Source organism: Pithys albifrons, chromosome 3 (genome assembly GCF_047495875.1).
Source record: "Pithys albifrons albifrons isolate INPA30051 chromosome 3, PitAlb_v1, whole genome shotgun sequence".
NCBI classification, from domain to species: Eukaryota; Metazoa; Chordata; class Aves; order Passeriformes; family Thamnophilidae; genus Pithys; species Pithys albifrons.
The window spans coordinates 55,202,836-55,228,498 of NC_092460.1; the positions used below are offsets into that span (position 1 = coordinate 55,202,836).

At 44.8% G+C, this 25,663-nt stretch overlaps 1 protein-coding gene across 3 annotated transcripts in view; it reads left to right on the forward strand.

The window, feature by feature from the left end:
• NTN4 (netrin 4) overlaps nt 1-25,663 on the forward strand; it is a 47,917-nt gene that overhangs the window by 17,464 nt on the left and 4,790 nt on the right. For all 3 annotated transcript variants that reach the window (XM_071552046.1, XM_071552047.1, XM_071552045.1), the window contains 7 exons: nt 3,856-4,134; nt 14,366-14,492; nt 14,991-15,179; nt 21,269-21,485; nt 22,139-22,251; nt 23,427-23,495; nt 25,224-25,394. In XM_071552046.1, the coding sequence (XP_071408147.1) occupies nt 3,856-4,134; nt 14,366-14,492; nt 14,991-15,179; nt 21,269-21,485; nt 22,139-22,251; nt 23,427-23,495; nt 25,224-25,394 (1,165 nt within the window). The remainder of the gene's footprint in view (nt 1-3,855; nt 4,135-14,365; nt 14,493-14,990; nt 15,180-21,268; nt 21,486-22,138; nt 22,252-23,426; nt 23,496-25,223; nt 25,395-25,663) is intronic.

A 25,663-nucleotide genomic window follows, 5' to 3' on the forward strand; every position in this document is an offset into this window, starting at 1 on the left:
TTTTTCAATGTAGTACTTTTGACTTGTTCTACAAAATAAAACATTTTAGTGTGTACATTTCAGAGCTGCTGTCAAAATCCAGGCTTTCCAGCCCTTGCTATCATATGTAGTGCTGACTACTGTATAAGTCATGTCACCTACCTAATCTTGTAATGCTGGGTTTTGACATTTTGTTGGTAAGCCTCCCACACAGAGACAGGCTTGAGTGGGAAAGACAGAGGTCTGGTCATCATGGGGTGCTTTCTGGTGAGGCTTGCTGTGTGCAGATGGCCAGATTCTGCTGCCATTGCTCCACTACCAAGGGGTTGCGTTCCCCTGCATGTGGCAGAGCTATGTCCTGGCAGAGACCTTGCTCTGTGAAAGCAAGCAATAACTTCTCCAGGGGGTGAGAGGGAACTAAAAAACTGACATGACATGTCCCCACACCAGCCAAGACCACAACTGTGGTGACAGAGCCACTGAGGAGTTGAGGCTATCACACCTGTGTTCTGTGTGGTGTTAGCAGGATAAACCAGGAGGGCTTTAGGAAGCTGTTGGAAAGAGGAAGTGATGGCTGTGGCTTAGACACATCCCCAGAGCGTGGGGAGCACCAGCCCAACAGAGTCATGGCTGGACAGTGGACCAAAGGCCTAACCCAGTGGCACCACAAAAATGACGTGTGTGCAAAACTTCATCATCAGATGCATGTTCATGTTGGCAAAGTGTTCTTTTCAAATCCATCCTACACGCTTCCCCTGCACTTAAAACTAAACAATATTTTGGTTGAGGAGACCACTGACTGTGGTAGCTGGGAGTTGCCAGGAGAACCAGAGGTGTGAAAACCCAGTCAGGTCTACTGTGCAAACCATGGTTCATTCATATAGAGGATGCTGCAGCCCTGTGTCTATCCTATTGTTGGGACAATTGCACAGAAAAGCCCAAGAAGAGGTAAAAGCAGGAAATTTGGCACTGCCCATCTGTGTACGTGGGGCTGGGGTGCTGGGCAGCACAGGGGTGCAAACCCATAACAGCTGTACAAGGTCATTGTGGCCCCGGTGATGTGCTGACTCCAGAGATGGGCTGGAATAAATTAGTGATGTTAATGACTAAACAGGGAAATCCTACTGGGAAATACATTCTTGACCTTATTATGCAGTGTTGGGGGGGCTTGTAGAATCCCAGTTTAATCTGCTGGGTCAGAGCAGAGAATTGCTGTTTGTATGGTGCCCTACATGTTATAATGACCAGTTTGTATTTTATAAAAGTGAAGCTACTAGAGTCTGGGACGGAGGGATGAGGATGTTTTACTTGGCAGCACTGATACCAGGTTCATGCCATTAGGTTACATTGCTACAGGGTGCAGTGTGGCTCCAAAGCCAGGGCTAGGACTGCTGGACACAGCTGGAGCAATACATGACAGCCACAGGGGAGCAGCTGAGAGCCAGCAGCCCCTGGGAATTAGAGATGGGACTCATGTTTAGCATCACTGTTTTCATGTAGCCATAAAAAGAAATGTGTGTAGCATTTTAGAGTCTGAGCAGGAATACTGGGTCCATTGAAATAAGCAGAATAACTCCCCCTGAATTCCATGTAGACAAGATTTAACTCTCTCAGCATAGGGGCATTTGGGATTATTGATTTCCTCACTGTGCTTGTCTTTGCTGGAACCACAAGCATCAGTCACATGCATTAAACAGGGACAGATAAACAAGGAAAACTGAAACATGAAAGGAGAGTCCGCAGCTCCATCTAGCATTAATTGTTCTTATTTGTGTATTTCCTTCCATGCTTTCATCTGAACAAGGACAAACAGAGTATTCTTTGAGATGCAATTTATAATAGCAAGAAACCCAAAATGCTAGTTTTTACTGAAAATTCTTGACCCATCATTTTCTATCATCTTCACTAAGAGGAAATCAATATCTCCTGTTTGGATGTGTCCCAAGGAATTTTCTTTGCATATCTGAGGATCTTGTGTTCACAAAGCCACTAACAAGTAAATATGATCAGAATTGCATTGATTTAAATTTGAGTTAGTAACAAGCCTTGGGAAAGAGGTGTGGGAGCTGATAGTTGGGCTTGCTTGGGTTTCTCTTCATACCTGCTCTATGTTTTTATTTTAGGAAAGCAGAAAACACTCTGTATATTCCTGAAAGAGAGGAAACAAAAAAACCCTTTTGAAGTGTGTTACTATTTATATCCCTTATCAGACTCAACACCTCTGCAGAAGGGACATGCTGCTCACCAGCATTGTCCTCTGACCTCTCCCAGTTTACCTTCTCCCATATCTGAGTCTACCTGTCAGAAGATGCTCAAATAGCTTTGGGAGGGAGCACTTGCAGGATGGCAGTACAGAACTGCCGCTGCAGTACCTTTGCCAGCATGCGACACCCAGATCCAGCACGCCTGAGCCCCGCTGTCACCAGCATGCTGCTCCCAACTATGCTTGGCAGGCTGGCAGAACACGCAAAAGCATGATGCCGCCATTCAGCTTCAAAGCAAGGAGCTGAAATCTCCTTCCAGACTGAGACAAAGCTTCCTCTGGCTGGATTCTGGCAGCTCTGGAGAACAGCCAGGTCCTGGCCAGGAGAGGTGCCAGCAGTGGTGGTGCTGATGGAGGCAGCAGCCGGTAGGCAAAGCACATGGGCAGGCCAGCTGGCAGCACTGGAGTCATTATTTCCAGGATTTGTGAATCCTGGTCAAATAAAAGAGAAGCCTTCATCAGCTGCAGCATATCAGCCACTTCTTTTGGGAGGAGTGGATTTAGGGGTAGAAGGCTGTGGTCCATGTCAGCATTAGTGGCAGGTTTCTGCCCTGCCTCACCAGGCAAGAAACGATGGTCACCCTTCACTGCCACACACCTTGCTGTCTGTAGGAGGTTGGCTGACATTTCAGGTGGCATGGGTGGTTATCAGCAGCACAGCAGGGTAGTTTGAGGAGGTTTTAAGTCACTGCTGGGAGCGGAGCATCAAGTCATTAGGCTGCATCAAACCCTCAAGTGACCTGACTGAATGTTGCTTATTAATATTGTAGTTCATCAAGACTTCAGTGGCTGTTCAGTGAAGAGCTATTTAACTATTCTGAAAGTGTCACTGTAAGTTGAATGTACCAGTAACATGTTTCATAAATGTGTTGTTTTATGCCAGTGGAAGTCATATGAAGTATACTCTGTTTCTGATTTCTCGCTGTAGGCAGCTAGATGAACAGCTTTAAAATAAACCTTTTCAAGAAAATTGGTTTCTTTTTATCTAGTGGTCTCCATTTTCAGCTTAAGCCAATATTTATCTATCAAATCAAACTGAAGTTAAAATAAAGAATGACTGATAGAGTATTTGTTTAAACTTTGGAAATATTCCACTTTTCTTTCTTTCTTATCTCAGTTTTCTCGACTATCAGCTTGCTGTCACTAATTGCCACACCTAATCACTTTTCCACTCGGAAGCAGCCTGGGACTGATAGGAACCAAATATTTGGAAATCTGAGCTTTATTTGTTAACAAATACACCCATTCTGGGGGAGGGAATGTTAGAGTCCTCCACCTGAGCATCACCTGCGGGACAGTTGGTCCCTGTGCTGGGCCATTCCAGATAGCAGTGGCACCCACCTCTGATTTAAGTTAATGGCAAAATATCTCTTGACACCTATAGGGTTCATACTTTTTATGGACAGGGACATAAGGGATCATGGGGGATCACCTTGTGCACACCGGGTTGGAGGTGGATTTTCTGCTCCCACCACTTGTGGAGGAGGAAGAGCAGCATGTGAGCCTGATCAATGCTCTGAGAGGATGCTCTCCTTGCCATTCCACCCCATGGTGCACCATGGGGCTGGCTGGCATCCTTCTTTCTGCTTCACCTGCTGTGTTTGTCTGCCCAGGTGATATTCCGAGCCCTGTCACCGCCTTACGCCGTGGAGGACCCTTACAGCGCAGAGGCCCAGGCACAGCTGAAGATCACCAACCTGCGCGTGCGGCTGCTGGAGCGGCAGGGCTGCCCCTGCCTCCCAGCCCTCTGGTCCCCACAGCCCACACCATCCCTGCACTTTGCCATCTATGACTTCATCGTGAAGGGCAGCTGCTTCTGCAATGGCCATGCTGACCACTGCATTCCTGTCTCTGGATTCAAGCCCATCAAGGCAGCTGGTGTTTTCCATGTGGTATGTACATGCACCAAACAATGTCTTCACTGCAGGAAAGCGGATTTTTAAAAATAGTAAGGATGGTATAGAGTACGGTATAGGTCCAAGTATGTGATATTTGACATGTGTTGCCCTGAGTTCCAAGCACTGGAGGCAGAAATGGTCTTCAGAAAGGAGATGGTCTCCATGTGGGGCTGAAGCACTGGACTTCCTTTGTGCCTTGGTGTGGGACTCTCATCCTTCAAAGGTGCTTCACAGTAATTTGTTTATTTTAGTAGATACTTAGAAAAATTAAATTGCTGACTCCCAGCTTCCCCCAAACACTAACGTGCAATAACACAGTATCTAACAGATAATAAATGCAGGGCATTTGATGACAAAGTTGGAGGAGAGCTTCTCTGAAAGTACTAGGCATCATGTGACTGCCAGTGCTCTGGAGGATCCTCAGATACTGCGTTGGGTCCTGAACCAAGGAAACAGAGAGCCGGGTTTTGACTGTCATTCCTAGGCTTTCTATTGCACTTTGCAATACATTTCTCTGGATAAAAGCCCTGTGCTCTGCTTTCAAGGGGACTCCTATCACAAGAGCTCTGAACTCAGATCCCTTGCGACTCACCAAGACCTAAACCCCAGTCCTCCCATGTCCCAAGAAAGCAAGAGCCACTAACCCACTGGGGAGGTGACGGGCACAGCAGCCAAATTGGATACTTATGGCATGACCAACCCGCACCCAGCCAGCCCAGGGACACTTGCTGCCCACAGCACATCTTGTCCTTTTTGCCTATCTAGGCTGGCTCTGAAAGCTGTGGATTTGCCGGCAGAGGAGCAGTAGGGAAAGCTGGAGTAGCTAAACATATTGTGCTGAATAATGTTAGAAAGGGACAGATTATAAAAAAAAAAGGCAGTTACTCAAAGTAAGGAGCCCAGCTCTTCAGGAACTCTCATTTCACTTAAATTACAGTCTCAGACATGAAGCAGAGAGCATGTTTCCCTTTTAGTTGTGCTAGTCTTGCAACATCTTGAAAATATACCAGTTTGAAAGCATACAGTGCTGTGATTGATAAGACTGTTGCTAGTAGCACTGCTCTGCTTTCCACAGCTGTCCCCTGAGCAAAAGTCTGAAAGGAGCTGTTTGCTCGGGATTGTTTTAGTGGGATACAATTTCACAAGAGCATGTCCTGGAGCACCACTGAGCATTGTAACAGAGCCTGCAGCCAAAAAGTCTTCCAGTACGGCTACAGTGTACGGAAATGATAGTGTGCAGGTGACAGTGCTGTGGGAAGAAAGCAAGTGCCAAAATCACACTGAAAACCAAAGCAAGAAATAGCAACAAGCCCCTGCGCTGGCCCTGAGGGGGAAATTCAACTCTGGTTATAAATGTTTATGTGGCAGGAGTCCCAAAGGTGACGTTTCTACAGTGAAGCTGACTCATTTTACTGTGTTGTACAGCTTGTTCTGCACGTTCCAGGGAATATGTGCTAGTGTAGGGGTGACATAGCCCCATGGTTTGCAGGGAGAGTGAAGGAGTGGTAAGAGGTTTCCTCTCCCAATAACCCTGTTTCCGTCACAGGACTGAGGCCGTTTTGGCTGAGCCTGGTCCATGCCAGGCTCCTGCTTGGCACAGAGCTGCTGCTATTCGGGGACTGCAGTGACACCCCACTTCTGCATACCAGGTTAGGGCTTGCCAGTGCATTGCATCAGGATTGGAAGAGAAGATTTTTTTTGAGGTGATAGGAAGACACATATGTGAATGAACAGAAAAGGGATGAAAGACTGTGGTGTCTGTGGCTGTTTAGCTGGGAGAGGTCAGAAAACTACTGAAAAGAGAATAGGATTTCAGGGAGGGAGCATTTGTACATTTCACCTCGAAAACTCAGAGAAAATACAATTCTGAAGCACTTATGGCCCGTCACTCGAGAGAGATGGGGACTTCAGTCTAGTCTTTAAGTAACTGTTTCTACCTGGAGTTTTAGCAGAATCTTCACTGTAAAATCAAGGACAATGGAGACTGGGAAGCACAATATTATTTCACAGTATGATTATAAAATCTGGCTCTGTTTTTATGTTTATTTAGACCAGAGCAGTCCTGAAGAATATCCCCTAGGTCAGAGAGTTAACATCAAAATTTAAGCAAGTTTACGATCCTTTTAAAAAGCCCCCAAGTTTTCCAAAAAATGCATATGTAAGTTTTCTTAACTCTCTCCTTGGTCTCAGCCTACAGGCAAAATCCTAACTGCAGGCTTAGTTTCAGTCCCTTCTTGGCCAGTGGAAGACCCAGATGTGATATATTTGTTTGTCTCTTGGGCTGCTCTGGGCAGTAAGTTGGAGTGTCTTGGCAGCACTGGGTTTAGCTGCCAGGTCTTGGCCACAACTCACCAAGTAGCCAGAAGCCTTTCAGGCATCTTAGCCAGAGAGAATCTGACAAAACAGCATGGGAATGCGGGGATGCTGGAGGCTGTGCTCAGGTAGGTTTAGTGCACGCTCCTGACCCAAAGGCCAGGATGCTCCACCCAGCTTTGGACATTGGCCCAGGCTGCTGCCATGAAATTCCTCCCATTGGATGTGTTTTTTCTTGAGGTCTGGGCAGCCATGTGTTGAGAACTCGACAGTTTTGAAGGTAAATATTGTACATGGCTGAAGCAAGGCTAAAAGTCCACTTGGCCATGAGATAATACTGACCCAGGACATCCTTAGGGTGTGGGGTTGGGATGCAAACAGAGTGACTTCATGGACAAAGAGGGGGCTCCTCCCAACCCAGCAGAAGCAGTTCTAGCTTCATTCACTGGGGTGGGAGAACCTTCTTTGCAATCCGAGTCAAGTCAAAGCAAAGTTGGACTTTACAGAATCCAAACATTCACTGTGAGAATAAATACTTTACATTAGCCCCAACAGCAAAAACAATAGGCAGGGCCTGATAAGAAAATAGATTTGTTTCTGTGCTCTCACCACTGTCCAGCTGCAAAACTCTCTGTGACTCTCCTCTCTTGCTGGCATTTCCCTTGCCCACCCTTTCTCCTAAGAGAGAATGGAATTCATGTGGGAAAGCTCATGTTTAGGTTGAGTATCAGGAATGCCATGTCTGTCTTTAGGTCGATTCTGCAAATGTAGGTGGGACTTCTGCACTAGGGGAGGGTGTATCTCCATGAGGTCCCTGGGAAGACTACAGAGGAGACCTGGCTGCCTTCCAAGGATGGCAAGGGCTGCTCCTCATAGATCCTTATGATCCTGACTGTCCCTTGATGTACACTTGTGTGCAACAGACAGCTGTCAGGTTGATACAAATACAATTTATCTCTTTCCTGCTTCTCCCAAATTTATTCCAAGGGTCACTACCCAAATCTCATCTGGAACAGCCCAATGCATACCCAGGAAAAAATGTGCATGGACAAACAGACCTCATACCACATCATGCAAAGCAGTTGATCAGTTTGTGAGCTACGTTAAATGGCAAACCACAAATATGAGTAGAGAAATTAATTCACACACAGAGGAGATCCCTCCTGATCTTCTATGGCCATGAGAAGACTGGGTTTTTCTCTGATCTGTGGTACAGGATCTTCTCACCCTCTGCCTCTGCTTATGGAGCCATTGCAGTGCATGCTTGGCCTCTTACCAGCTTAAACTTCCCCATGGCCTGTTTGCAACTATGGCAAGTGTCACACAAGGGGAGATGCAAGTGTCATGCAAACCCGGAGATAAGTAGCATCTTGCAATTCAGGACTACAAAATGAGGAAAGCAAACTCAGAGATACCTTACCTGGGCTGTAAAGTTCTGTCTCAAGGCATGAGCTGGATTTCATCCATCTCAGAGACTCCTTGGCCCTCCCTGAATTCAGATTCCTGCAAGAGCTTAGTGGCTTTCATGGTTGGCCTGAATTATCAGTTTTAGAGGCCTGTGTTGTTGCTGGTGCTCCCTGCTAGATAAAATCCCACTATCAACTGATGACTTCATTATATCATTGATAATCCACTATTATCAAGTAAGTAGTGTTTCTCACTCTGTCCTTCCTTTCCTCTCATCCATTACTTCTATTGCAGTCCTGTCTTGTGCATCTTTCACCTCCATTGATCAGAATGAGAACAAATGAAGTTGTCCAGTTTTCTTCATCCCCTTGTTGCCTGTTTGCCTCTGTAACAGTTTTAATAACCTGATACAGCGGCTATCTTTGCTCTGAAGAAAGGAAGTGGAAACTAGAACTTAGGGATGAAGAAGCTACAGTGGACTTAAGACACATGCCCAAAGTACTTTGCTGTGGTGCTGCTGTCATGCCAAAACGGTACTGCTGCAATTACACTTATATGGTTCTTTAGTAGTTCAAGATGCTGTGTCAGTGTAAGTCAAGGACTTTTCCAGGAACTGTGCTTTATTTTCTAGGCTGAACAGAGCCACCCATTTGGGAACCTGATCAGTAAACCCATTTGAACTTAATTTCTGGCAGCTGCCCCACAATTAGGCCCCAAATCCCAGATATGCTTCACCTAATTTTAGGCATGCGTTGGATGTACCCAAGTTAGCCAACTGATCTCTCCAGGCTCCTTCCATAGTTTTGAAGGGGTGGGATCATACAGTATAGTCAGAATCCTGGGTGGACTGAGATACTGTGCTAAAGCCCTTCTGTGTAGTCAGGCAGGGAGAATATTCCTCCCCCCTTCCCTTGTGGCTGTTATAAATCATTATCATGCTACTGGCATCAAAAGATGCTCAAGGTCTTCTGCAACAACACTGACAGAAGCCTATTGTACAAGGAATTAAAAAAAACCCACCAGACAGCCCCCACACCCTGAACAACAAGCTTTGTATTCTTTCACAAGAACAAGATAGGATATGAGAATTTTCTCATGCATAAATTTGGTTGTCTGGTGCTTTGTGAAAAGAATACCTCCCCACGTGCAGACAGCAGCCAGTAGGCATTGGTTCTAAAATTGGCTCAGTGATTTGAGTGCAAGACAGTTTAAAAGCTGTAGGTAGAAACTCAATGTGAATGCTGTGATTTTTCCTTAGGCTGATATGATACCCATTTTCCATGAAAAACAAAAGAAAAGAGAGAAAATAAATAGAGTTTTAGCAGTTCCAAAAAAAAAGAAATTCTATTAAAAGCAGTCACACCTCCCAGCTATTTAGCTTATTTGTGCTATCTAGTCTTTGGGACACTGAATTTTTTTTAGTATCCATTTGTGTTGGAGTCTTTATAGTAGATGAGTTCTTACAATATAAATTAATTCATAACAGGTTACTGAAAGCACTTTTCCCCAGTGAAGCATTTCTTTGTCACTGCCCAGCATTTTTGAACGTATAAATACAGGGGAAAGTATTTTATAGGATTTGACTAAAGAAAAAACCCTATGTATTCGCAATCTAAAAGGAAGCGCTGGAAGGTAACAAAAGGCTCTGGGAGGAAGCAAGCCCTAGCAACTGTCTTTGTATAGAGAAATCAGTCCCTCATTTATCTTACAGAAGGCAACTTTTGTAACACTGTTTGCATTGTGCCCTCTAATGACTGACATTGTGACGGGGCTGTCAAGCTAAGAAGGGGAACAGTGTGAAAGTGAACTGGGATATAAAGACCCCATGACAAAATGAAAAATGGTATAAGAAGACTTTGCTGCTTAAATGACTCAAGAGCCATGTGAATGCATAAAGGAGTGAGACATACTGGGAACTGTGTTTGTGTACTTAGCAATGCTCCATAATGACCCTAGTGGGTACGCCTTACAGTCAAGGTGAATGAAAAGGGAGTAAAAAATGTCCTCTTTCCCCTGTCAATGCATGGGTGTCCCATTCTGCTTTCAGGAAGGTGCTGTGATGCTGGAGAAATCCCAGAGGCCAGGTACATAATTTCCCCACTCTGCCTTGAATCCCAGCAGCATTGCTGGGCTGGTTTCTCAGCCCCGTCTCCCAGCTGCTCCATGGCATGACATTGTATTTACATGGCAGAGCAGTCTTGCAACTGGCCCTCCTACAGCTCTTACAGGCATTAATTTTGCTCAGTGGAGACAATCTCTTGGCTGTTTTTTCATCTGCCACCATCTCTCTTTTCCTGGTATTACCCCTTGTCCTGTCTTTCTCCTATTTCCAGCTATCACAATATTCCCTTATAACTAAAAAACACACGTCTGCCTATGGGCTGCAAGAAACAGCTTGCTAATATTCACCTTCTTGTGTTGTTTCCAACACATAAAAATCTTTTCTGTCAGGCTGGAATTATGTAAAAGAAAAAAGATATTTTCTTCAATGGAATAAAACTAGGATGGAGATATTTTTTTAAAGCAGAGCTGTTTTGGGGGGTAGTCATTATAATGCTTTTGTAAGAGAATAAAAACGTCAGCCTAAGGCAAGGTTTTTGAAATACATAGGTCCAACTTCATTAGACTTCTGTGAAAAAGGAATAGGGAAGACACTAACTAAATTGTTGCACTGAGAAACAAGCTCTTAAAGACCCTGTTTTCCTCCCCTTGCTCAGTTTGACTGCCCATTTAGTTGTTTAGCTTGTTCATTACTGGGTCTGCACCCCATGCTCTGCCTGGGCAAGAGGGCTTGGGACAACTGTGAGACTTGAAGGGACTTTGGAGAGTCAAAGTTTTCTCAGTATCCAGCCCATTTAAGTAGTACCACTGTAAAGGCACAATGCCATTGGAATTGGGAACCCTACTGCCTTTTCCAAAGCTTACTTTCAAAGACTGGAGTCTGGGTAGCTGCATTTGATAAGAAACAGGGCCAGCTGGGCCATTGCATCTCATGTATCTGCAGGTGTTCACCCAAACGTGAATCCCACTGAGATGGTGAGTTCCCAGCCCTGCAGTGAGCAGGGGCACACAGGTTTGCAAAGCGTGTGTGGCAGGCTGGGCTACGAACAGCCATGCTAGGGCATGCCGAGGGGAGCAGAGGGGGAGCAGGATCCACAGTGGGATCTACACTTGGGAGGGAAGCTACTAATGCATCGGGTTGTGATAAATGCTGAGGAAAGGAAACTGCAAAGGAAGAGTTATCCTTTATGATAAGGACTGGGAACATGTTCCTCCTGATGCAGCTGCAACAGCATCCACTGAGTCATGTGGGGAGCCCAAGCCTATAGTCTCTGTGCAGGTCCTGCACTTGGCTTTACACAGATGTCAGAACGATGCTCTTTGGGTATTTTTTAATTTTTCCAGCCAGATCTTTTGCTTCCTTCCGCCCAGGTGCATCACAGCTTTACAAGCAATCAATATCAGGAGCATCATGCCATGCTCTGCCACTATCTAAACACCAGCTGGCTGGATTGGCATCATCTCCACATTGGCTCTTTTGCAGCTCTCCTTACCACAGTGTCTGAGAGCCCACAAGCCTTCAATTGCTGCAACAGTTTTTTAATTTTATAAAACCTCTTCCTTTTAGAGTTCACGTACATATTAATATTAACATGTTGGTGCACAGCTATTCAGTGGTTTACCTGCTAGCTCTGCATGCCAAATTAATGGTGGCACAGCAGGTTCTCAGGAAACCCGTCCTCATCCCACCTTCCTTTTATTCCAGCCATGTGGAATGCTCTTCTATTATACAGTACTTGGGCTTTCAGGAAATGCAGGCTCTTATTCTTTGAAACTGCGAATGCTTCTCGGTGGGGAATTTTACCTCGCTCTCTGCTGGTATCTTGGGATGCTTAATCTTTTGAGAGTTTCTTAGGTGCTGCTGAGTTTTAGGTGAGTTTTTAGATTATTAATGCTGAGCAGCCACTGGCTGATTGATCATGTTGCCACTAATTCTTTGTATGGCTTTGGCAAGGAGGAAGCTGAATTGGGGGGTGAGGCTACAGGCTGTGGGCGCAAACAGAGGGAGACAGTAATCCCAAGTGTCCCAATGTCTGAGAGATACCCCTGTTTGCAGTTCTCCCATGTCTTTCTCACTTTGGTGTCATGATTTTAAAGCACCAAGGAATCACCTGGTTTTGACCATGGCACTCACTGACTCCCTCAGGTAACCTTCCCCTCCTGGTCACATATGTCTTATGTCTGGTGGATTCGTCTATCCTGACAACTGGGACAGTCCTCTGAGGAAGGATTTCTGAAGGATTTTTCTGGCCACTGATGTGATTCAGGCTAGTACAACCTGTTTAGCCCTAACCACTCAATGGCCAAAGGGCTTGCAAGAAAAATCCTACCAAAAATGGCATCAAAGAGCTGGAACTCCATCAAAACCACCAGATGATGACCTTATGACCAATACCGATTTAGCCATTTTCTGTTTCCATGCAGGTGTATGCTTTTAAATGTGTGTAAAGTGACTCTGTAACATTGGTTTGTGTGTGAACTTTGCCTGAAAAATATGAGAGAGAAATGTATATGAGTGGTAATTTATGAAAGTGAGACATCTGAGAGTTTGAAGAGTATTTTGTGGGTGGTAACAGAAATGAAAATGTGAAAACACAAGATACACTTTGAGAATTAAATATTCCCTCCACAAAGTTGTTGTCTCTTGTCTATATTTGCTTCTCATTACTTTCAAACATTAGCAGACATTTAAGCATGTATCATAACAATAAGCCAAATAGACCAACTAATATCTGCAGTGAAACCAACAGATACCTGCAATGAGGCCAAATAACATAGAAAACAATGTTAGCTTAGTATTTTCACTTTAGCTTAGGTGCTTGTGCATTCTGACTCCATGTGTACCTACCCATTTCTTACACAGCTGAGTTGCTGTTCTGTATTTTCCTCTGATAATCTAGACATTTTAATAAGGTAGGAATGATCGGTTAAAATGTTTTTGAAAGGTTTTGCTATTTTCATAACTGCTGAAAAGTCTTCAAAGGACTGTCAAGGTCAGTTTTGAAATTTTGTCTGTACTGGTTACATCTGACCCCTGGGAAATAGCATTTGAAATCTATTACTTAAAAATGAATAAATCAGAAATCACAGCCAGGAGTGTGTGGGGTGTGTGTGTGTGTGTACCAACATAACAAGCAGGAGCTGTTTACAACATGTTCAAGATCCTCTTCTGTTTTGTTTATTGTTCAGGTTTTTCACAGGAACGTTCTTTGTGGCAGTCCAAGCAGCAAGTTGTGCAGTTAGGAACAGCACACTTGTAAAACCGCAAGTTAAATAGTGTGGAAGGCAGCATTTTCCAGTAGCAGTTAAAGCCATGCCACAGCTCTGGGCTGGATCACCAGGCACCCCACACACCCTCTGTTCCTCTCAATGCCAAAAGCAGATGGCAGCTGGTGTAGCTCCATTGCGTTTATGGCCAACTTGTGGCATGAGCACAGGGCCATGCAGGCGGGGCAGATTGAGGCCTCCAGCTCACTACTGAGCAGCAAGAGAAGCCAAATCGTGTGTTTAAAAGTGAAATGTTAGGCAGAATAAAACTGCAAGCACAGGTACACACCAAAATATCTACAGTCGGTAGTTACCTGCCGTGTTCCGTGGGAAAAGGCAGGGCCTTCAGCCTTGCTAGCAGAGCCATGCTGCTGCAGAGCTTGATTTCATTGCATCCAGGTGCTGCTGGGCTGCTCATGCCCTCTGGCTACATCCTGTTTTCTTTGCTTTTGCCAACAGGGTGAGTAATGCCAGCAACTGGCAGGGCAGCTGGCACTAAGCATGCTATGCTGGCTGTTCGTCTCTACCTCCTTACACTGGGCTGTCCAGCTGTTAAATTATCTGTCATGAACATGTCCGAGTATAGTCAGTCATGGTCCTTGTGCTATCCTTGATTCTTCCTTTGTGGGGCAAAAATTCTGCCTAGGATGAGTAGGTATTTATGTTTCAGGGAGTTGAATTTCTTTTTTCTTGTACTTATCTGTATTGGTGATGGCTGGGGACACAGAGCTGGGCGCTGAGGTTGTGGGTGCTATTACTGCAGTACTGCAAAGGTGTATCCATGTTTGGGAGGGAGAAAAAGAGAAAGGTTTTACAGTGTTTCCCAAGGATGCTTTGAATCTTGGCTTTTTTTAATCTCTTCTGGAAATCCATGCTGCATCTGGAAACTGCTAAAGAACCTTTTAGATCTCAAAAAGAAAAAAAAAAAACAAAAAAGGTATGATTATACAATATCATGACATGCAGATCCACAAATAATAATGTAATTGAAAGTGTAACTGTAGAATATTTGCCTTTGTGTGAACTGGACATCAAGGCTATCATCGTGCTATCCCTTCTTCTAATCTATGTAATAGCATCTGGATGGCATGTTGTCTCCTGTATGTGGGCATTGCTTGTGCCCTTGACACTCTTTGGGCTTTGCTGAGGGTGATTCTTATTCTCTTTTCCCTACTAGGTCCACGGGAAGTGCATGTGCAAGCACAACACAGCAGGGTCCCACTGTCAGCACTGTGCGCCTCTCTATAACGACCAGCCTTGGCAGGCTGCTGATGGCAAAACTGGAGCACCCAGAGAGTGTCAGTGTAAGTAGCCAGTCAGGTACAGTGTCTCCAGAGCCTCTGCCAGAGCAAAATGCTTCCTCTGTGTGTGCCTTTCTCTCGTGTTTCCAAGAAGCAGCAGATATTGGGGTGGTAGGAAGGTACTTGTAAAGAAGCTCAGTGAGTGAAGAGCCAATGCCACACTCCTGCCCATCACCCACCACATGTTTGTGTGGTGAGAATGGACCTGTTCATGCTCTTTTTGTCTCCCTGCGCTGGCCTGACCATCTGTGGCTGTCCTTGTACTGGGAAACCTGTATTGGAAATAAGAGTTAAAGAAAATACTTTTTCTTAAATGTCATTTCTAGAGGTTGGGAAGTGGGGATGAAAATGTACTGATACTCCATGCATTTGAATGAATAACACATTCATAGGTCAAGTCCCCATTCCAAAACATAGTTTGGGTTTTTGTGTCTCTTTTCTACAAATCAGTATCTTTCACTGCCTTAATGAGTCTTTCCATTCCCTTTGGCTTCATCTCAGCATGCAAGTGTAATGGGCATGCCGACACTTGCCATTTTGACATGGATGCATGGCTGGCATCAGGCAATCGCAGCGGTGGCATCTGCGACAACTGTCAGCACAACACCGAAGGGCAGCACTGCCAGCGCTGCAAGCTGGGCTTCTACCGGGACCTCAGGAAGCCCTTCTCTGCCCCAGATGCCTGCAAACGTAAGTCAGCAACCTTTTACTGGTGAAGTGCTCCTCAAGTGTAAAAGTGTCAAATGAAAGGTGAGATCTTCCTGCCCCTCCTTGGAACAATATTCTTGCTTCAGTGAATGACAGGGAGCTCTTTAATTCCCTTTGTGATGATAATTGAAAAGAGCAGCAGTGATGTTTGCAGGGTGAAAGTCTGCAGATGCTGTTGGCAAATCTATCCTGAGGATCCATGTAGCTTGAGGGCAGGGGAAAACAAATGATTCATTTATTTTTTTTTCTATTGCTATTTTTGGAGAGCAAGAGCTGCATTATGTTTTCATGTTCTCCTTGTTTAGTGATTGCTGCAACCTCAGAATCAGGCGCTGCAGCAAGCAGGAGTGCAGCTGATTAATACCATTGCCCACTAGTATGTGTTGGCAGCAGTAGCAGGTGGATTTGGAGGGACAGACTGGAACACAAGTTAACTGATACTCCAGAAGGTGGGACAGTGAGGCCACCAGGCCAAAGGCAATGACTCAGCCACATGTGAAATTAAGTATTTCTGAAACAAAAGCAGCAATCCAAAAGCCATGCTCCCCAGGGACCACTGTGAGGATGGTGACTAACCATGGGGGACTCTGGATACCCAAATCATGCTGAGCACATTACACTGGTCAGCTAAATGTGGGGTGGAGGCATGCCCTCTTCTCTGAGCCTGCAGCTGCCCACTGGCTTCACCACATTTCACTTCACTTCACTGACCCTAATCTAGAGGGGGACCTTCTTAAGTGACAGAAAAAAATCTGCCTGACACCCTGTCTGTGTCATCTGAGGAGACACTGAGCACATCTCTGTCCTCCCAAGGAGAAGTACCTGCATTTAAATGAAAAGGAAATCTTTCTGTGATGGGGAGCTGCACCCCAGGCTGGGAGGGAGTGTGTGGTTTCACTTTGTTCTTTAGTGTTGGGTGGGTAACTCCTGCTTTTGTCCTACTCCCTCAGTGCGTATCCTTCTCATCAGATTCCCAGCAGTCCCACCAGTCTGTCTCAGAGGTCCTCCTCCTCTCTACCCTTCACTCATTGCAAGAAGGAGCAGCAACAGCTGAACCACCTGTTTTACAAACTGAGTTCTCTTTATGAAAACAGAATTGACTACAGTTCTCTATTACTTGTGTAAATAATTACTTTATTTCTATAGTATGTAAAAAATCGTTTTTTTAAACAATGAATTTAATGCCTTTTTAAAGTTTCTTTCCCTACTTGTATACATCAGAGTTCCAAGTGTCCTTCTCTGAAACGTCAGATACTTTCCCTCCTTTATTATTTCCAGAAGTTAGGCAATGGACTTCTGTTTTGGAGTCTCATTAGAAAGAATCCAGGTTCAAGTCTTGCATTTAGACCATAAGCATAGGCTTGTTGGTTTTTTCTAACTCAAGTATTCATCCTTGCTGATTAAAAAAAAGAATCAATTGGATTAATTCACTCTGGGTAGATAATGAGCGACAGAAGACGGAAATTAATTCTATATGGGACTCTCAATCTCTGAAATGTGCTTTTACTGTGGTTCTGCTACCTTTACTAGGGTTGTAATTTCTGATATTCTTTATGTGCCAACTCCCATCTGGGAAGAACACGCACTTTTCCGAGATCATTGAGGCCAAGTGAAGCTTTGGCATTGAGTTGAGCTCAGTGTTCTGGACACGTAAAAGCGCCACCCTTCACCTTGGGGGTTGTAGGAGTGGCCTCAATCACCAGTGTTGTCTTGTGCTGTCCGTTGAGGAGCTGGAGTTTCACCAGGGACTCACCACAGGTTTTTCCTGATGCCAAAATGCCCAGTCCATAGTCTGTGGCTGTTTGGAGGGTCCAAGAGGAAGTAACATGGCACCTCCTGGGCTGGCCAGCACAGAGCCTCCTTCCTTGCAAAGCCAGATGGAAATATCGCTGCAGAACAGCCACAGCTCAAAGGGACAGCTGCCAACAATGTGTGTGCCTGTGCCTGTATGCAAGTTAGACCATTGCTAATGAAGTCAGGGACTACATCATTATCTATATGTTAGCCAAATTTCAGGATGCTTGATTAAAAAGTTTCTCCCAGCCTTTCTGGACCAGAAGGAGCTGGGGAGATTAGATGATTAATGGGTATTTTTGTTGACATATGCCAGTGCTTGGTTCTCTTGGCTTTCTGCATTAATCTCTGAGTCACTGGCCCATGGCATTCCACTTTCCACATTTTTAAAAAAAAAAGTGTGTCCCCATTACTCTTTAATGCAACAATCCAGTCTCTTTATAGACCACTAGATATTAGTGGACTCTGCTATTTAAAAGCCAAAGATAACGTATATTTCACAAGAACTGTAAGATACTCTTGAGTACAGTGAGGAAAATTCTAGATTTATTTACCTTTTGCATTAAGTACATCTTCTTTGTTGGTCTTTTTTTTTTTTCCCGTATTTATGACCAAGGAAGACAATGTTTCCTATCACAAACGGGGTTCCACAAATGTAGGGATTATCTGAGTGCTTTCTTTTCAGAGACTATTACTACAAATTCACAGGTGATTTCTCTCTGGGCTTTTCAAACCCTCACAAATGTACTCCTCCCTAAGACCCCTTCACCTCTTCACTTCTGGTCTTCTGCTGCCTGGGATGCTCCCTGCACCCAGGGGAACCCAGGATCTCATGGGGGAGATGGCAGCTACAGGGTCATAGAAAATGACTAATGACTGTTAAATTAAATTATATAAGATCAATTACAGCCTATGCCTGGACCATTTCCAAGGACCATGCCATGGTCTGCAATGACAAGAGACATGCATGGAGTCCTATTATTCTTTCTGGGAAGGCCATGGTCTTGCCTGCTTGCTTCTGGCTCAAGGCACCGTTATTGTTCAACCATTGAAAATTTAAAAATACATAGTTCAAAGTAAATAAAGGAGTTGTTAAGCCATAATCTTTAAGGATACTTTAAAGATTCTTGTAGGCAAAGAGCGTATATAATATTTGCTCAGGAGAAGGTGTGTACCTGATAAAATGAGACATTCCGACGTTTAAAACACCAATCTGATGGCTTTCCCCCTCCCATACCTATCGGTCCTTTTCTTTACATCCTCTTGAATTTTTAAGCCTAAGCTACAAGTACAATTGCACACAATAAAAATGAGTTTTATAATTGCTGAGTTTATTTTTGTTTTTCAACCGTAGGGTTTTGAGGGAAATATTTGTCATTTCCAAAGGTTAGCTGGCAGCTGTAAAAACCACAACAGTATCACCAATCCAGGGCAGAGAAATCCAGCTTTGCTAGTGTCCCACTCATTGGTTTTCCATCCCTGTCAGCACTTGTGATGCCAGGACAGGCAGCTGTTAATTCTTATATGCAAGGAAGTCGCAGGCAAAATACTGTGATGAAGTACAGGGTGGCAGATTGGCATTTTTAGCAATTCTGCTTACAAATCAAAAAGAAAACAAAAAATCAAGCTGATGCCTGGCCAGCCCTTCTCTCGCAAGAGCTTCCTTGGCTGTGGAAGCCCCCGGCTTCCCTAGTGAAGTGGCCATGGCCTCACACTGAAAGTCCTGTGATCTGCACCCATGTATCCACAATGAAATGCCATCTGACACTGTCTACATCTGCTTTATCTGCTGCTCAGCTGCTCCTCTCACCTTCCCGAACAGGGGTCTCCTACTACCTGTGCTTCAGTGAGGTGCAGATTGTGTGGAAGGGGGAAAATGGGGTCCAAAACCAACACAGCACAGCTGCACAGGAGGGAGCAGTAGCTCCAGCTTCCAAACATTGTATTATCTGTCCTGCAGTCTTTTTCTTCCTGCTCTTGCCGTGGTATGGAAGCATTCCATCCTGGTTTCATGCATTTCTTTAAAATGTCATACATTTGAGCTCGAGAGTCTCATTTCTGTGCTCAGTGCATTGTGGTGGGCTTCACTTTTATGTCTGCACTGCCCAGCATGTTCCCACTGCAGCCCATCACAAACATTTACTGTGTTGAAAATTTGCCACACAGATCATTCAGATTAACACCATTTAGTGTCACCTTGGGCCTCCACTCAAGATGCAAGAGCAAAAAGTTTCCATTTGCTGGCCATCATTGGAAAGTAGATTGGTGCCTTGGTGGTTCATAGAGGAGCAGCCAGGAAGAATAGGGTCCATGGAAGTGTATATGCAGCCCTGTTAGAAATTACCAACCTTTACAACACATCTCTTTGTGGCTTTTATTAAAAGTATAGCCAACTACATTCTCATTTTTAGTTGCCTTTTTAGATGCCTATGAGCTTGCTGCTGTATTTTTCATAAAAGTCTTTGTAAATTTAATATTCTTGTTTCACCATGGTGTTGCCACTGGTGTTAAATTTTCTATTAGGAAAAAAATTGTGTGCAAGAATTTTATAAAGCATAGAAAGCCCAACAAGGGTGTGTGTAAAACTCAGCTGAAACCCTATGGAAACAGGACCAAATATCTCACTAAGCAGTGGGTTTATCTCCCTGACTGGGGGAGAATAGAGAAGTCTTAAGTGCTTGATATTTCCCCTGAAGGGGTTGAGGAATGCCAGAAATACCCAACTCGCCTAGTAGGAAAAGAGAGCATTTGGCTATATGTATCAGGTGTAAAACACTTCACAGACTTCAGGAGAAAGGTATGCAAGTCTCAGTGAATGCTGTTGAAAACTATGCTATTAAAGGTACCAGAGTTCACTGCCTGCAGCTAGTTATGCAGTTTGTGGAGAGGCTTTCTAATCTTTTAATTTTATATAATTATATTTGTTTGGGAATGAAAAGGGTGGGGAAAATTTGGGGATTACTTTGGCAAAGCTGTTGGAATCATAGTCACCTCTAAGTTAACTGCCACTATTAACCTATCCTTTAATATTTTGAAACGATACTCCAAGTATGTCTGATTCCTGAAACCACAAAAATGTTGTCAGAACAAAATTAAATATATGTGCAGAGCAATAAGTATTTTAAGAGAAAGAAAGGCTGTGTTGCCTGCAGTGAATTTTCTGCTTTATTGCCTTTGCAGTTGCAAAATAAAAAGATTGGTATTAGGATTTGGTGAAAATTTTCCCCCGGATTAAATTTTCTCAGGAAATCCAATTTTTATGTAAATGAAGTTTTGAGCAAAAGTCTTTCAGCAGAGTATTTTTTGCCATAATGCACAAGACTGACCATACCATGGCCCGCTTAGAGAACCAAACCCTGAGGGAAGGAGAGCACAAGTCACCCAGCTATTGGTCCTGCAGATCACCACATTGCCTGCTCGCCTGGCCAAATGGTCAGAGGTTTGGCTTGACTTTTGATCACTGCATTTCTGGTCTTTGAAAATATTAACATCTTTGGGTCAAAGTAGTCTTGGAAAGGACATAAACTGTGTTTATGCAAAAGAAAAATCCTAAGCAGTAGGCAAGAAAAACTTTGCACCACATATTTTAGGGCATCCTGTCTGAGAACCCTTCTACAGTTCACTTCTAGTGCATTGTTCTGTTGCAAGGGGCTGTGGGTGAGGAAAGAGAGCAAATGGCATTTCTGACATGCATTCTGCAAACCCATGTTCTGAAGTATATCCAAAAGCATATTTCTGAGCTTTTTGTGTCACCATTCTTTTTTTCTAATTATTTTAAATTATGGCTCTAAAAAATCAGAGACAGAGGGGTATTTTATGCTCAGCATCCACTCTAGTTAAAATTAGTGTTCTGAGGGGGTTTTTTAACCTCCTGAATGCAAGACAGTTGTTATTACTTTAAAAAGCAATTATGCTCTGATTCATTTTTGCAGTGAAGCACCCGCAGCTGCTTAAACTTCACAGTGAGCCAGGCACATCCATGGGTACTTGGCTGGACTAGAGTCTAGATGCTCTAAGAAAAGTAATAAAGGCCTGATTGGCAAAACATAACATGACACCAGGATAGATTGACTAATTAAAATAGCTCACAGAAGTTAAAATTATACAGATTCCAAAGGGAGACTCTGCTCAAATTTATATGGTTGAGGGGAAAAAAAGGTCCAGAAACCCCAGCAGTGCCCTTAGGCAGAGTGATGGTTTGGCAGGCACCTCCTGCACCTTTGTCCTGCAGAGCTTGTCACTCACAAATACTCTGTCCCTCACGGTGTCCCCTGCAGCTTGCTCCTGCCACCCCCTGGGATCAGCTGTGCTGCCCCTGGGCCCCCGCACCTTCTGTGACCCCAGCACCGGTGACTGCCCCTGCAAGCCCGGCGTGGCTGGGCCCCGCTGTGACCGCTGCCTCCCCGGCTACTGGGGCTTCGGAGCCTACGGCTGCCGCCCCTGCGACTGCGCCCGCAGCTGCGACCCACACACCGGTGACTGCCACAGCAGCAGGTGAGTTGGGGGGTCTTGGTCACCCCCTCCCAGCCTCACCATTCCTCCATGTTCTCCATTCCATGGAAAGCACTATTAATTCATAGCATGCAGGCTGAAAAATATCCACTATGTAAAATATTTTTGGTTTGATATGGTCAAGAACTCGGGATAGAGCTGAAGCTGTGATTCATCTCGTACACCATGGCAGGGCACCAGTGATGTTGGATATTTTACTCTCAGTGGTAGTGTTAATGTATCAGATGTTTTCCATAACTTTCACAAGCCAAATATGACATCTGAGTGAGAGGAGGCATAATGTTGGTGCTGTTGTAACTCAGCTTATGTTAACTGTGTTGAACTTGGAGTCAAGCTCTGACTTTTAGAAGACAGCACATTTTAATAATACCCCACTCTCCAAATCTTATATGTTGCTTCTTTTTACCACACTGGGGATATTTATGGAATATAAATCCCTATAACGTATTTTAAACCCAAAATGGACTCATGACCCACTCTGACAATACTTAACATATTCACTTTCCAAAACTGCCTCTTGTGTTTAACCTCATCAAGACATGCAGTCACATTGCACCTGGAGGACAGGTTGGTAGTGGCCCTGCATTTTGCTGGCTCCAAGAGAAAGTCTGACCATCTCCCTTTCCCCTCAACAGCTCAGATGTGACATGGCACAATGAAGCACCTCCTTTCCAGGCAGTGCTCAACGAGAGCGAGCCCACCTGGGGCTGGGAGGATGAGCAAGGTTTCTCAGCACTTCGGCACTCCGGTAGGACTTTGGCTTTGCATGTGTTTCACCTGCCCAATTCCTCCTGCCAGCAGCCAGTGCAGCTATAGTATTCTGCACTGCTTGTAGCTAGCACCCTGGCAATTGCAGGAGGGGATGGACATCTGCCCACTAACACTGGGGAATATCCTTGTGACCACCTCCTTCCCCTCCAAGCTCCAGAGGAGCCTTATGGCTCATCCCATCTGTGCAATGATTGTAAACACATTAGGCAAATGCTCTATGCTGAATGCCTGCACCCAGCATTTAGCTGTTGGTAATGTGAGAATTTGCAGTCTCAGCTCTTATTTTCATGCTGAATATCCTCATGTTTTACTTGACCATTATGGTTTAAATGTCATTATGGTTTAAATGTTTATATTCACTAGAACTATTACATGTTGGACAAATCAGTGACTTTATTTAAAGGGTGGGGTTTGCCTCTTTGCTGACAGATAGTTAGGAAATTTCTAACTCAGAATTTATTCCTCTGATGCTCACAAGAATTTTGGCATCAGTTGCAGCTTGCAGTTTGAGATGGTCTAGCATTTCAGCTTCAGCTAGGGAAGTTATATCCCTCCTGTGTCCCCAGCCTGGAGGATGGGGTGCTGTGTCAGGTTGGTGCAAAGCAGGTTGGCCCCACAGCACAGCATCAAGCTGTCCTCCCTTGTAATCCCTGCATGTAAGCAGGCAAGCGTCATTTCCTCCATTTTCAGAGAGTGGCGTGATAAAATCTCGAAGATACAATAATTGAGTTAATTGGGGGCAAAGCTCCATCATTTGTCTGGGTGACTTCATTTTGAACGTAAATAAGTATATCATGTTATTCTTTGTTCTAAGATCACGGAAGTCATTAATCTGCCTTAACCTCTGCAACATTTCCTTTTAAAATTTTGTCTGGTACATTACGGTGTGGAAAATACCGCATGTTATTTGCATCCCAAGGCAAAATAATAAGGCCTTTGTTTCTCTTCTCGTCTAATACCAAACAAGAAATAATTGTCCCTGGACTAAGATTGCATATTCACTTGGGATTTCAAAATAGTTGCAAACTGCTTTTTTTTTGCGTGAGGCTTGTGGGCCACTTGAAAACCTCTGGCAGGTTCTGGGCCCTGCCTGCAAATGCTCCAGTCTTTTAAGGACAATCCACAGCCATTTGCTTCTTTCTCTTTCCCCAGGTAAATGCGAATGTAAAGAGCAGGTTTTAGGGAATCCCAAGGTCTTCTGTGGGATGAAGTACACCTATGGTGAGTTGTGGGTGAGGGGGCTGTAAAGGGAGGTGCTGCAAGGCAGCGTGAGAGTGCATGTAAAGCTTGAGAGGTGCTGCTGTGTGCACCACTCCACCCTGGAAAACCCAAGGGCTACTTCATGAGGGCAGATCTTTGACCTTTCCAAAATGTATAGACATCATGGTGCCAAGTCAAGGTGGGTGAAGCATCTTGCTCTGTTCCCCATTTCTCTTGCTACCAAAACAGCCTTGTACCAAAATCATTGGGAGGACAAGAGCTAGAATTGTCCCTGGAAGGTTGTCTATTTCCAAGACAGACTATAAAGCACTGTCACCAAAAATGGGTCACCGAAATGCTGTCTGTAGACCAGCTGCCCCATCACAGTTTAGAAATCACTGTATCTGAATGATACCAAATATAAGGAGGAATGGTGATCACCACACACACTATATGGAGAAAACCATTCCAGTAGCCACTGGAAACTTCCCCGTGTTAGCAAAGTTCAGCTGTTGCAATGGGGTAATGTATATTGTCTGTGTGTCTTTTGGATTTAAATGAATGAGAGGAGGCACTTTGTTTCCCAAGACCTCTTTGGTGTGTCTCAGTGAACTGCCTCTTTCATACCAAAGCAGAGCAAGGAATGCTCTGTGCATCACTCCCTTCCTTCAGTCTTGAAGGGGTCTCTTGCACCTGTTTTATCTCACACTGAAGTTGAAAATGCACAGAGAGATAACCTATACCTCTGTAGGCTGCAACCCACAAAGCGGAGTTCAAGGGGCTGCCAGTTGTTGAAATATCACCCTGGCTTAGTGATATTAAGAAAAAATCTGATTCTGCTTTGCTTTGCTTCCTGGCCATCACAGTGACTATTTAATCTTGCAAAAGATTAGAAATTTTGGAAAAAAAAAGTCACCAAACCCCCAAGTTCATCAGTCCCTCCTAAAGTGCACTCAGGATTCCCACCCTTTCATCACTCAACATGCAAAGGTCTCAGGTAACCGGGGAGTCAGAGGAAATACAGGGCTGCTCATGAGCTCCAGGAGGCCATACTGTGAGAGGCTGCTCTGAGCTTCCTGATGTGCAGTGCTGAACACAGCACCACCTATGGGCATATCTACCAGTGTCGGCGGCGTCAGCATGGTCAGGTGGAGGAACTGAGCCCTGCGCCTCCACCACACCGGGGCTGAGCTGTGGACTGCCAGGTGGCAGGAGTGTGCCTTTGGGTCTCTCTGAGCTCAGGGTACTCCTATGGTTTGCCTGAGTCCCCACCAATATCTCATTCTCCTCCACTGTGTTTGGATTGGGTAGTTCTGCAAAGCAGGAAGACCAGCCCCAAGGTGGGAGGAGGGCAGCTGCCTTGGCTGTCCAGGCTGAGGCCAGCAAGGCCACCAGGGCCATCCCTAAATCCAGCTGATTTCCAAAAGTGCTGAGGAACCCAAAGGTTTTGCTGAGCTCTGGGGAGAAATGGGACCTTCACAAGCTTTGTAAATCAGGTCATGGTACCTCTCTTGCTGCCCATGTGGCAGGTCCAGGGACCATGACCAAACCAACCATCAGCATTTCTGCCCTTGGGTATGGGGATGTAGGATATATGTGTTCCCCTGGCAGCTAAACTGCTCCCAGGCTCCCCATTAAGGAGAGCCCCACTGCTTCACCCAGACACCTGCATTAGACCAGGATACAAAAACAAAAAGATAACACTGTAAATAGTTTGTATATCCCTGTTTTGAATTCCTGTCTTCCCAGTGATCAAGACAAAGATCTTGTCAGCTCATGACAAAGGCTCCCATGCAGAAGTCAACGTGAAGATCAAGAAAGTCTTGAAATCTACAAAGCTGAAGATCCTCCGGGGCAAGAGGACACTCTACCCTGAATCCTGGACTAACAGAGGCTGCACTTGTCCCATCCTCAATCCTGGTAGGTGTAAATCCCTGAGCACCACATTTACACATATTTCATTCTCACACCTCTACCCCCTCATGCCAACGACCTGAGCAGCCCAGTGCTATTGGCTGTTACATCACTCGGATTCCAATAGGAATCTCCATCATACTGGAATTTGTAAAGGAAAACTTGTAGCATAGTAAGTCTTTCATTTTTACCAATCTCAGTCTATTCCCAGGTGGAGAGAGGTGGACATCAAGCCAGGATTGCATGACATACCTTTCAAAGCTGTAGCTAATTGG